At 33.4% G+C, this 14513-nt stretch overlaps 1 protein-coding gene across 1 annotated transcript in view; it reads right to left on the bottom strand.

Annotated features, from left to right (window-relative positions):
• Positions 1–14513, bottom strand: part of PHTF2 (putative homeodomain transcription factor 2) — a 130620-nt gene that overhangs the window by 36990 nt on the left and 79117 nt on the right. The window contains exons 9-10 of the mRNA XM_044679924.1: positions 4937–5132; positions 1846–2001 (exon numbers count right to left, since the gene is read on the bottom strand). Of these exons, the coding sequence (XP_044535859.1) occupies positions 1846–2001; positions 4937–5132 (352 nt within the window). The remainder of the gene's footprint in view (positions 1–1845; positions 2002–4936; positions 5133–14513) is intronic.

Raw genomic sequence — 14513 nt, 5'->3', positions numbered from 1 at the left:
ATTTCCTAAATGCCTGCTGTTTTTATCCTATTTAATTCCAGACAGGTTCATCTGCACATCTTTCCAAAATATATTATCGATGGTCAGTTTTTATGGGCTTTCCTCCCAAATAGACATGAGTATAAAAATAAAAAAAGATTCTTTAACAACTTGATTTTCCCTACTGCTGATTATTAGGCTAAATACCTTTGAGTGATTTTTGTATATCACTGCTCTGAAATGTCTGGGGTTTTATGAAATTAACATAATATCATCTGCAAACTAATTCACCTCTTTTATTTAGATAATACTGGATATCATCTATGACAATGGCAAACCATCCATGACAGTGGTAAACAACGTTAGTTAAAATGTTTCCCTATTTAAGTGTCTTATAATCATAGAATCAAACAAAATTATCTCTGTGGTATGTCAAAGAAATATCATATTAGGGAACATACCCCATACGATACTTATACAAGATAAACCCCAAAATCCTTCAAGTATTTAAGTGGAATGAAATGTAAAATTGCAGCAGTAATAAAAACAAAAGATTATACTTTGATGGCCCTAAATTTTAGAACATGTTCATCTTGGCAATGATATATTTATTTCCTTTGATTCTTAAGGGTTTCTTAAATTTGAATAATCATGATGTTCTACATAAATCCTAGTAAAATTATGAAAACAGAATAATTAAAAATAAATTTTATATCAAATACCTTATAAATAAGAAGCAATTTTTAACTTTGGTCTCCTTTCCCATACTTAAAACTTTAGTTTTAAAGTTTAAAGGCTACTAATAGGAGGGGAGGTGAAGCTTGAGGCTTTATATAGTGCATTAAGTTCTGCAAAGCATCTTAATGAACATAATTTTGTTTTTCTTCATCTGTCACTGATCCTATGTACTTAACATAAGCTATTTTATATGCCCAATACTTACTGTTTGGGGTAATTTTATTTTAAATTTTACCATCTACATTGTAAAAAGGAATGCCAATTTTCCATCTTTAAATCTCCAGTTCCTACCAGACAGTTAAGTACTTAACTATGTAACTGAATATTTGTTGTAATGTCATAATTATTGGATAAAATGCCCTTATTTTTGAAGCTAATATAATGTACACAATTATCTATTTTTCCTATTTCTCATCATGTACTGCACTTTAAATGCTGCATTACATGTTGAAATTTACAATATTCTGAAAAAAGAAAAAAGAAGAACACCTGTTTTGGGAGGGTCTCTGAAATCCATAAGGCTTATTTGTTCCAGGGTATCTCTTCTCTAGACATTTTCCTCATTCTGTTTTTGTCTGAAATCTTCTGTCTGCAACTTCACTAGTTTAGAAACTTATGGAGGATGAGGGCCAATGGCTAGTCTTTTGTCTCTCTATGCCCGAGACATCAAAAATGAGTAAGCAATCCAATGCACCTGAGCAAAAAACTCAACCTTTTCCTATAAAACCCATGGAACTTGACAGCTTTGCTGAGTGGCCTCTATAAAACCAGGAGCAATGACCTTGATGTAACTTAGACATGTCAAGCCCATGATACAAAGTCTGAAAAACTAGAGACCAAAATAATTATTTGAAAAGAAAAACCAACACAAATGTCTAAGTAGATTCCCACTTGCCTATGCATTCCACATAGGCAAAACACATTTATAATGATACTGATGGAAGGAAATATTTGTTATCTTGAATTAATAATAATGTTTTGAATAACCATAATCATTGAGAAAAAAAGATTCAACATAATTGATATGTAATAAATAAATACCATTGAGATGAAAGGGTTTTTTTTGCTATTGTATTCAAGCAAATCTTTTAAAAATAGGACAAATTTTTTAAAAAGGACAAAGCATACCTCTGTAGAATAATGCTTCTTATAATGATGTGACTTCCTATTTCGGAGGATGTTTTCAGAGGCTCTGTCTATGTGGCGACGTAATGGGTATCCTGTTTCAAGGCCTTCCTCACTTGATACTTCATCTGAGACATTTGTGATTATCCTTTGGTTGTCCTAAGTTGATCAATACAGATACACTGTTAAGAGTACATAGCTTACATGACGTAAGCAGAACCAAAAGAACATGACAGCAATACTTCTTGATGGGCAAACTGTGAATGACTTAGTTATTCTCAGCAATACAGTAATCCAAGACAATCCCAGAAGACTCATTGTGAAAAATATCATCTGTCCTTCAAGATAGAACTGGAGATAGATCTCTTCTACAAAACAACTAATTTGGGAAAATGTTTTAAATGACTGCATATATGAAATCTATATCAGATTACTTGCCCTGTCAAGGAGAGGGGAAATCAGGGAGAAGTAAGGGACCCTCTCAAGGAGGGTTAGAAGAAGGGAAAGAATTTAGAACTTGAAATTCAAAAGAAATGAACGTTAAAGAATTGTTTTTCACATAATAGGAGAAAAATAAAATATTATTTTAAATAAAAGATATTTTATTTGATGTATGTTAAATTCAAAATAAAAATTAAACAATAGAAAAGGGGGAAAAAGAGTATACAATTATGATGACTGATTTTTTTAGATGTTGGGAATAATTTTTTGAGAACAAATAATACAAAGATACTTCCCCAATTTCCTCTAGAATAATTCATTAAATGGAAGGAATTGCCTTTCATGAAAATGTGCTTGAAAAATCAGATTATATAACAGATGTTTTTATAAACTTCCTCAGACACTTAGGTATTGTAGAAACCTTTTGTCAAGCTATGCATTAAGAGATTATCTTTTTAGCATTTGTACCTTACCTACTTCCAAAAATGACTTTAGAGTGCTTACAAAATTAAGTAATGCAAAAATAGGACAATTAAGAATAAAAATAGAACTCTATAAAAATGGCAAAAACTGTGGGTGTTACCAGATACCTGAGGTAAGCTAATTGCTAAAGTTGGGAACCAACTTTTTCTCTAAGTTTCCTGATAGCTAAGAAAAAAAGAAAAGAAAAGAAACCTATTGGGTTTCACAGAAAATAAAAATTATCTATGCCTAGAGCTTCATTATTAACCTTTGCTCACAACAACCTAATGTTATCTTTTCCTATGTACCAGAAGAAAAATTTGTTTTGGTTTGTGTATTTGTTTTTAAAGATTATTAGTAGTGTTTTTACAGTGCATAAAGTAATATTTATAGCATGACATTTGATTTATGCTAGAGCAGTTTCTCATCTGACTATAATTTTATTAACATATACAAATTTTTATTAACATTTATATATTTACACATCAAATGCAAAGATGACTGAAAATTCATTCATTCCTTCCATCTGAAACATTTATTAAAAACCTACACAGCATGGGGGCAGCTGGGTATCTGAGTGGATTGAGAGCCAGGCCTAGAGACAGGAGGTCCTGGGTTCAGATCCGGCCTCAGACACTTCCCAGCTGTATGACCCTGGGCAAGTCACTTGACCCCCATTGCCTACCCTTGCCAATCTTCCACCTATAGGTCAATACACAGAAGTTAAGGGTTTAAAATAAAAATTTAAAAAAAAAAAAAACCTACACAGCATTGAGCTAGATGTGAGACATACCCATAAGAAGGCGACATTCTAAAAAGTTGGCACACAAAAATAAGAATGATACAAGGCAGAATGCAACACAATGAAAGGCCAAATAAAAGGAACAAAGTGCCAAGAAAACTTGAAGAGAAAAATGGGGGAGGGGAAAGGTAGTGAAGGAGGAAAGGTATCCCGGAGGAGTTTTCACAAGTGATTAGTTTTAAGAGAAGGATTTCAACAAGTAGTAGTGAAGAAGAAATGAATTAAGAGCAAGGCTACATTTCATAGTGTGAAACAAGATCAGAAAATGGGTTGGAATAGAATCATAGAGGTATTTAGTCCAGGCTATGGAAACTGAATTTTAGATTATGGCAACAGATGATTGAAAGGCTCCAAGCTGTACATTATGGAAATATAACTTTGGCAGCTGTGTGAAGAACAGATTGGAATCCAAGAAGAACTAATTGAGTGGAGGAAGGTAAACAAGTTGGAAAGTTATTATAATAGTCCAGAACTAAGGTGGTAGTCATCCAGAACAGAGAGAAGGGCAGAGATGGGAGATATATTTCAGGTTGAATCAACAATCAATCAAGAAGCATTTATTTAGTGCTTACCATTACTAGGCATTATACTAAGTGCTAAGGATACAAACAAAAGTGAAACAATCCCTGCTCTCAAGGAGCTTACATAAGGACTTGGCAACTGACTGCCTTTGACAAGTGACAGAGGGGGAAGACTCAAAGGAAAATATGTGGTTTTAAACCTAGATGACTATAAGAAAATTGTTTCAACAACAGTAATAGAAATGTTTAGGTAGAGGGCAAGATATGGGGTAGGGGATGGAACAGCAGAGAGAAAAAAAAGTTCAGTTTTGAATATGTTGAGATTGTGGTGGCTTGTGAGTACAGTTGGAAAACTAGGAGTATCACTCAAAGGTTGAAGTTATTTGTAGATTTGGAAGAAGTGAAAATGAAAGCCTTAAAATAAGGATGAAATCTCCAAGGAAAAGAAGGATAAGAATAAAGCACTGAGGTCATGGGATCACACAACTGAACCTGAAAGAGACTTCAGAGGCCATATGGCCTAACTCCCTCCTTTTAGGAAAATGAGTCCCACAAAGTTTAACTGTCTTATTCAAAGTCATACAAGTAGTATTCAAAGTGGGACCTGGTAATCTGGACTACCTACAGCATAGGGTTGTTGTGAGAAAAGAATTTAGTAAAGCTTAAAGAACTATATTTCTATAATGGAGCTAAACCTGCTTAACCTGAGTTCTCCAGTTTTAAATTAGTCCATAAAAAACAATTTGTAAAGGATTACAGAGTAAGTTAAAAGGAACTTTCTTATGACCATAGTCTTACTACTGGCCTTAAATAATTTCATATTAATTAAAGTAATATTACTCAAGAAAATTCAGTAAATCATACTTACTCTATGCTGACTATTGGGTGTATTCCTGATTGTTCCTGTGCTCCAACCTGTCTCTTCTGATCTAATGACTTCACACTGAGGTTCATGGTTTTGTATTCCATCCTCACTGCTTTTAAATGTCTTTTTCCCTTCAAGGGATACATAACCATTATCAGTTTCTGTTGATTTATCAATTGAATTTTTTGTTTTCTTTGACCTAAAGTAGAAAATATAGATTAAGTATTATTTATCATGCATTAAAACCTTTATGTCTTATTTTTTATAACTTTTCATCACTCAGGTCAGTAGCTGAATCATTTGTAGTTATTAATACAAGTGTATTATCACCAAGAATATTAATAGCTATCCTTATTTGTGAATCAACAGCTTAAATATCAAAGTTAACAGTTTCATATACTGTAGTACTAAATAATGTGACAACTGATGAAGAAAAGTGCAAGAAAAAAGGAGGAATAAGTTCATATTTCATCCACTAATTTCAAAGATATCAATTGTTCTCTGAGAGAATGTTATTTATAACAGGTTTTAATATTTTTCAAAAGAAGCCAAGTCAGCAAAAAAATTGAACACTAAAATAAGATAATTAGCTATTATATATGACAAACTAACAGATAAAATAGCAGTACTTCATTCAATCCCTTTTCTACTCCAATAAAACAGTTAGTAGAACTTTAGTGTAAATACAAGACAATATTGCAACGTGCTCAATTCTAATCTAGTTAACGATTAAAGCCCTTCATCAAAAAGTAATCAATTATGATACAAAAATATTAAGCTCCAGCATATTCTACTCATTTTGTAAGAAAGGAAAATTAAGGCAAATTAGGTATCTTCAAGTCTCAAGAAATAAGCCTTATAAAATAGCACGTAAAGGTCTTTACAAGAAGTCTTATTGTATTTCTATACTGGACTTGGGTTGAAAAAATAGTGAAACATGATTCTCAATAACTTTACAACTTCATAAAGGTCTTTACATATGTCTTTCTATTTCTTATATTTGTTGAGATGAATTGCATTATAGCATTCCTGTAGACCAATTTAATCCTGCTTATTCTCTCATTTGCTAAAAATACCAGAAATGTGAGCTATTTTTACATTATTATCTGAAAAAATTCTTTGTCCCAAAGGCTTAAAACTCCAAACCTTAAAGTCCCTACTAAGCTATATATCTCATTAACTTACTAAGGTTTAAAAAGAATATCTGGGGATAGCTAGGTGGCTCAGTGGATCGAGAGCCAGGCCTAGAGATGGGAAAGTCCTGCGTTAAACCCAGTCCCAGACACTTCCTAGCTGTGTGATCCTGGGCAAATCACTTACATACACACATACTCCTCATCCTCCAATTGCACAACCCTTACTGTTGTTCTGCTTTGGAATCAATACCCAGTATTGATTGTAAGAAGATATACAGGTTTAAAAAAAATTACATTTCAGTGACTGTCTGGTATCAATAATGTGGCCAACCCTCCCTCTATAGAAACCACAAACTCTCCAAACTATGTCATTCTATTTCACTCCTGTATATATCATATCTCATGATTTCTCCATCTCTAGCCTCTTGACATTATGCTGGTAAACATGAAGGGACATAAGTGATCTATTATCCTTCACCCTATAGTATATTTACTTCCTTTTCCACTCAAAAATCTCTAATAACTTTTTACATTACATCTTTTGTGTTTATTTATATCCATCAGACATCACTACATTGCCCTTTGGGTGTTCTAGTATTTTGATTATGGTTTTCCATGATTCAGTGATATAGAATTACTGAATGAATGTTGCGGATTTTTTTTTTTTTTGGTTTTGCTTTGTTCTTCTAGGGAGAAGCTTGGCAACACTGAAAGTAGGGGGCATTTTCCCAAATTAATCAAGTTCCCTTCCTCCTATTCAATTCTGAGCCCAGATTTTTGAGCACATTATGTCTGTAAATATATATACAAATACTATATATTAAATAGAGATATAGATATTCTGATGGGTCAAAATTGGAATACTTCACATTTTCATCTACTTGTTTTTTTCTATGTGGATAATTATATAAAATTTTTCTCCATGATTATAGATCTAATTTAAAAAGGTTTTGCAAGGTTCCATGGCCTGACGTAACCAACATATTTTTAAGAAATGGGAATATAAATAAATGCATCGGAAGCTGCTATTTTCTTCTCCTTAAAAAGTTTTAACAAAACAGTAAACAATGGACCAAATTAAATTTGCTTTACAACTACTTATGTTTTTTGTTTTTTTTTTAATCTTTAAAAAACCCTTACTTTCCGTCTTAGAAACAATACTGTGTATTGGTTCCAAGGCAGAAGAGTGGTAAGGGTAGGCAATGGGGGTCAAGTGACTTTCCCAGAGTCACACAGTTAAGTATTTGAGGGCAGAGTTGAAACCAAGACATTCTGTCTCTCAAAGGGCCTAGCTCTCAAACCATTGAGCCACCTTGGTTGCCCTGACAACTTATGTTTAAATAAATGAAGTTCAACCAACAATCATAACAAATACCTAGTTACTCCAAGTCCCCAGTAGAACTCTTTGCCTGTTTATTCCTATATAGTTTTCTTTTCATATGCCAGTAAGTAGTGCATGCTCTCTTCTTCTGATTCTGCTTTTTTCTTTTTATAACTTAATTAAGATCTTTGCATATTTCTTTCTATTCTTTAAACCTGTTGAGATGAATTGCATTAAAGCATTCCAGTAGACTAATGTATTATAACTGATTCAATGATTTCCTAAGTACTAGATATTTAGGTTTCTTCAGTTTTTTGCAACTGCATGTAATGGTGCTACAAAAATCTTTGAGCAACAAACTTTGTATTGTGATAATTAGATTAAGTCTACACAGCCCATCTTTAGATTTAATCACCAAAGGTGAGAGCACCTTCCAATTCTGGGAGATCCTAACCCAGGTGAGCTAGAGTGAGTAATGAATCAGAATCAACAGTGCGCCCCCTACGCTTTCTCTGAGATTAGACAAGCAGGCTAGGAGAAGGCACTGGAAGTGACCGATAAACGTGACCCCTATAAAAGAGGGAATTGAGTGAGTGAGGCTGCTTCTGGTTTGGTGAAGTGGACCTGAGGGAGCTTTGCTGGTTTGTGACCGAGACTGTCCCATGTGGTAAGTTTAAAGACTGAATCTTCCTGAACTTCTATTAAGAAACTTCTTTTTATAGACTCTGTGAATGAAGTTTGCTCCATTCACCTCAGGGCCTCAGGCCTGAGGGTCAAGATATACCTGGACTAATCAGTGGGATAGATTCTTATTTCTGTACTTCCTCTCTCTCTTCTCATGTAAATAAATTTCCATAAAAGTCAATTTTGATTTGAGATTATTCTTAATTGAGGATTGATAATAGTTCAATTCTCTGGTGACAATCTTTAATATATTGAACCCATAAAACCCCCTTTTCACCCTTACAGCATTGTTTTATTTTCTTTTATTACACTTTCAAGTTATTGCCAAATATGGGATCAAAGGAGATGTTTGTTCTTGCAACTTTTTTTCCATTGCCAGATCATGCTCCAAAAATTTTACAAGTGTGCAATTCCACAAGATATGAGTATGTACCTGTTTTATCACAATGCATGGGTTTTAAATTTCATTGGTTTTAAATTATTTTTGTCAGTTCAATGAAATTGAAATTATACTTTAAAAATTGTTTTAATGTGCATTTCTCTTATTAGTGAACTTTTTATGTTCTAAACTATCAATGTTACTCCCTTTTAACCCTGTATTTTCCAAAAGGAACCTTCCTCATAACAAAGAAATTTAAGCAAAACAAACCAACACATCAACTATGCATGTAGTCTATTTCTTTTTAATCAAGAGGGGGAAAGGATAAAACATACTATTAATGCTTAGGGAGTCAAGATTATTCATTATATTTATATGAATTCTATCTTTTAAAAGTAGATTTCCTTTACATTATTGGAGTCACTCCACATGCTAATCTCAGTTCTGCTTTCTTCTTTTTTCAATTCATATAAGAATTTCTTATATTTCTTTCAAGTTTCTAAGATTTTCTCAGGGTTTTGTTTAAAGTACAATATAATTACATCACACAATTTGTTCAGTCAGTCTCCAACTAATAAAGAGCCACCCCTAACTTGTTACTACATTTTTGCTACAGAAAATATTGCTATGAACATTTTGCTATATAAGGTTGAGCATTTTAAAAATAATCATGAAAATGTGTTTCCTCTTTTGAAAATTATTCATATCCTTTGATATGTGACCTGCAAGTTACCTTTGTAAAATTTTAATAGTACCTTATATATCACATATTTTTATAAAAAAGTATGTAAGCAAAGTAGCAAGTTCATGTTTCTTATCCACATATAAGAAAAAAACTAAAACATCTACTTAAAGTTTTTCAAAGCTTTCTCCTTTTGATTATTTACACACAAACACAGAAGATAAATGTTACCACCAGTTAACAATATTGCACAGACCAGTCCAGACACTGAGCCACACGCATTTGGGTAATGTCATCAGAAATACCTCTGGGATAGGAAATACACAAGTTAAGTTTGGTTCAACTTGCTCCAACCAAAAGCTATGCCAGAAGCACTATTTTCTGTATTGCTTTCATATATCATAGAATTTGCAAAGCAATAAAATATAAGTGTAGTATGACAGCTCTGGCCTATAGTTTTCTACCTCTTATGATAATAAAGGCTTATACTGATATTAACTAGCACATTTAAGGGGGATGCCTTTAAAATACTCCATTTTCTATTCAGGAAAATAACTTTTATGTCATTCAGCTGAGAAATAATGTCATACTGCTGAGAAATAATGACCTTTGAAAAAAAGGCAAAATTTGATCACATAAATTTATTTTTAAATTGATCGATGTTTTTGGTCTTTCCCACCCAACCCTGTGCCCAGACATAAATTTATGTACAAATAATTATAATGGGCATATTTTTCATATTCTAAACTTTAATCCAGCCAGGAAAAATGTTTCAAATTCTAAAGGATATGTTGGTTGAGATAGTCCCAAACCTACTGCATGAAACAAGTAAGAAAATAAACACTATCAAAACATTGTCAGCCAATTTTAGAAGTAATGCTCCATGCTGCCATGCAGAAAACACAGGCTGAATACATTTATTCACTAGCTTGTAAATGTGACAGGAGTATAAGGAGCATAAGAAGCAGCAAGATTGATCTCTCCGGGCTAAAGGATACATTAGAAAATTGTAAGGGGATTGTTATACACATCTCTTGTTTCTAAATGTAAAAAAATATGAAGGTGCTGTCCTAGCTCCATTGCCACAAACTTGGAATTATCATGACTGTGGAAAAAGGGAGGGAAATGGGGAAGGAGAAGTTGAAAATAAAGAGGTGATGATATACAAATATATTTTTTAAAAAAACAGATACAGAAGGCAACAAATACCAACATCAACTTCAGTATCTGCCCTTTTGTTCAGTACACATTGCCACACCCTTGGGGGACTGAGTTTCCTCTTGTTACTCCTTGTTTGTCTTTGGGGTTTCCTACTTCGGATGCAATCCTTTTCTACTTATATACTATATTTACCTATAAGTTCTTTTAGATCCTGTTTAGGTCTAAAATTTTGTTAATTCCACATCAAAGAATTCTAAAAAGTCTGAGATTTTTGTTTTGGATCTGAAAGTTATGGTGCTGTATCTCCTCTCTCTTGACCTGTGTTTGTCATCTTTGCTTTAATTCCTCATTCATCTCTAAATCCTCTACAGTCTGACTTCTGAAACTCTGCTTTTTTCAAAGTCATCAGTGATTTCTTAACTGCCACATTAATGGTCTTTTCTAATCTTCATCCTTCTTCCCAACATTAGACACTACTTACTCACTACCCTTTAATATGCCTTGTGCATACTCTGTTCTCTTGGTTTTCATGGTCTTGTACTCACTCAGTTCTCTTCTTGCAAGTCTGATTCTTCATTATTTTCTTTATTGGATCGTCATTTAGAATATATCCAGTCACTATAAGTATTTACACAAAAGCTATGGAACTACAGACCCATTTCTCTTCTTTCTCTTTTTTCTAACCCAGTGATCTCATCAGTTCACATGGATTTAATTACTATATCAATGCTGATATATCCCAAATCCATATATCCAGTCCTATTCTCTCTCCTGAATTCCAGTCCGTTACCAATATTTATTGGACATTTTAAACCAAAGTCCCCTTAGATATCTTAAATAGAGAATATTCCAAATTAATCTTTTCCCCTAAATCTACCCTTCATGAATTACCCTGTTTCTCTTAAGAATACCACCTTTCTTTCAGTCTCCCAGGCACTTAACCTTTAGAGCAGGAGTCGGCAACGTATGGCTCTTTCTGCAGGAGCCATAAAGTCAATTTTTTTTTAGGCGCTGTTACAGGAGCGGCACTGTGAGCACTGTATGGCTCTCACGAAATTACATTTTAAAAAATGTGGCGTTTATGGCTCTCACGGCCAAAACGGTTGCCGACCTCTGCTTTAGAGGCATCTTCAATTCCTTATTCCCACAAATTTACTCAGTTCTTGTCCCTTTTCCTCTACATCTCTCCCATGTGTCCCCTTTCTCCACTTACACTGCCACCTCTCTAATTTCGGCCCTTATTACCTCCTGTCTAAAAGTTTACAGCCTCCTAAAAACTCTCCCTTCCAAAATGATTTTTCCTAGTTATTACTCTAACCATGTCACACCTTCACTTAACCTCCCTACAACTTTCAGGATCAAATCTGATCAATATTTGTATTTAAAGACTTTCATGCTGGGGTGGGACTTCCAACTGAATCTTCCAATGTTGTTGCACATTACCCTTCTCTGGGCACATTGTAATAACAGCCAAACCTGACTTCTTGCTCTCTTTCACACAAGGCAATCTAGTTCCATGTCTTTGCACTTATTATCCCCCAAGCCTGGAATGCAATTCCACTTTACCTTTGTCCCTTAGAATCTCTAGTTTCCTTCAAAACTGAGTTCTGTACCTGCCCCACCCCCTCCAGTTGCTATCACTCTCCTGATAAAATCAACTTTTACCTATTTTATAAAAACAAACACCAAATTAGTCCTTAAGCTCTTTAAGGGTGGAGACTGTTTTCACTTTTGTTTGCATACCAGTATCTAGCACTTTAAATGTTTGTTTATTGACTGATTAGTTGATCTGTGATTTTGCAGGTATAGAACACTCCTAATGAAGAAAGCTACTTGCCAAAGTAGAGTCATAGACAATTACTCTGCTTTCCAGGTGAACTAAGATAAGTGACATCTTCAGCATTACATAGGTATCAGAAGCAGGGACTTATTTAGTCTGAGGTCAGCTACCACATTATATTTCCTCATTTTACAAGACTTTTGTTTTGTTTGGAGGGGTGCAGGGGTTATAGCTCAGATGTGTAATGTGTACAGTTTTGATGTATATGGTAACTTCCAGGGTAGAAACTATCCTGATGATGCCAGCAAGAGAGGTTTTGTTACCAGAGGTCACTTGATCAATATGTATCAGAAGTAGAATTCGATCTCTGGTGTCCCCTGAATACATGTCTGGCCTTCTATTCATTATGCCACACTGCCTCTCAAATAAGGTTTAAAGAAAACTCCTGGGCAGGTGTAGTGGCACTTGCCTGTAATCCCAGATACTGAGAAATCTGAAGCTGAAGGATCTCTTAAGCTCGGGAATTTTGAGCTATGCCTTTTGGGTGTCTAATCCACTAGTTAGTAAGCTCATTGAGGGCAAGGGCTATTTTCCTATTTACCTATATCCTCAGTAAGAGGCACTGAAATGTTTACTGAATTGGACTGATCTGCAATGAGTTCAGTATCAATATATTAAGTCTCCAAGGGCAAGAAGTTCCTGCCTAAGGAGGGATAAACCTGTCTGTGCCAAAAATGGAGCAGGACAAAGCTACCATACTAATCAATAATGGGACTGAGCTAATGAGTAGCCCCTGAACTTCAAACTTCAAACAGTTGGACCCAGTCTTAAAAATAATTCTTCAAATTTAGATTAATTTATTAATCTGAGAAAACCTGTGGTTGAGCCTTTCCATCAAATTCATAGCAAACTGACAATAACATTTCCTGCTATATGCTGTTTAAATAGCAGCTAATGAGCTGTTAAGAATTACGGGTAACAGAAGGGCGGATTGAGTGTCATAGGTCAAAATATGAATTCGAACACAGAAAAAGTCTAACACTCATACATAAGTTTAAATAGTGTGTTAAATTATATTGACTTACTCTTGATAATACTGTGCAATGTTAAAAGAATAACAAATTCCATCTATCTTCCTAAAATAGAAAGCCTTTAGGAATAAAGATATTTCAGACTAGTGACAAATATTTAAGAAATCCTGTAGATGTGGCATAATAGGCTAATGGTTAGGGTATTTAGTGGTATGACATAAAACTTAGTTTTAATAATAGTATCTGCTACTAACCTGCTCATCAAACAAAAGTAAATGAGAATACTATATTGATATAGCATTCAACAGATTATGAAGTGCTTTTATCTTTTGATCTATATAAAAATCTTGAGAATACTATCATTTTCCTAATTTTCCAAATGAAGAAACAGAGGCTCAGTGAGCTTAAGAGATTAATCTATAGGTTATATGGTAGAGGTTATAGTAAGAGAGATGAGACCAGATGCCAGGTTTTCTGATTCCTAATACTATACTCTTTCCATTCCACTAATCTACCTCTATTTCACTTTGAACTGAAGGGGAAAAATAATTCTTATCCATGCTTAATGTGAATGCTGTCAGAGTTAACTAAATTTTTAACAGCAAAAAACACTTCTATAATCTCATAATGGGACTACATACTTTATCAGACATTATGACAATTCTGTATGTGCCATAAAAAGATATAAAATTTCCAATTAGTTTATTAAAAATAATAAGGCAAAGAGTGGATGTTGCCAGAAGTAGCATATGTGAAAAATAAGAAAAACTTCTTAGCTTTCAAAGGAATGAATGGATTGATCTAACAACAAATTCAGTCATTTTATTCTTCTACATAGCAATACATTTTAAAGAATATCAAAAAAATCACAATTGAATATGATTAGCCCAATGGATAATATGATTCATGATAAACTTCATCAGCATAAGAGAACAATTAGAAAAACACACAATGTTAAAATAGGAGTTAACATATGAGAGAAATGTACATATTCATTTGCAGTATCCCTTCTCTAGATTTTTGTTAATTTAATTACATCAGCTATTGTCTATTTTCATCAAAGTTTCTTTGTACTTTTTCAGATCTACTACATGTATACATTGAACAGAGTTGGAATGTTTCCAACTAATTTTAAACAAATAACTTCATGTTAGTCAGACTGACTTGATTAAATATGTTCCTAAATTTTACTGGAATTATACTCTCTCCTATTCTATTCATTAAAAATTAAAGCTAAAAAAATAAAATGTTTATTTTATAAAATAATGTCTCATAGTAAATTATAATGATTTTTTATTTCAACAGAACCTATATGTTTTAATTCAAATGGTTTAGGATCATAAAAGCAAAGATTTGAGGTATATAATTTTCATACAATTCAGTTATATACCAAAAAATTAAATCTA

The sequence above is a fragment of the Gracilinanus agilis genome, chromosome 5, assembly GCF_016433145.1.
Source record: "Gracilinanus agilis isolate LMUSP501 chromosome 5, AgileGrace, whole genome shotgun sequence".
Classification (NCBI taxonomy): Eukaryota; Metazoa; Chordata; class Mammalia; order Didelphimorphia; family Didelphidae; genus Gracilinanus; species Gracilinanus agilis.
Note: the sequence above shows the minus strand (reverse complement) of the source record. Positions and strands in the feature narration are given on the sequence as shown.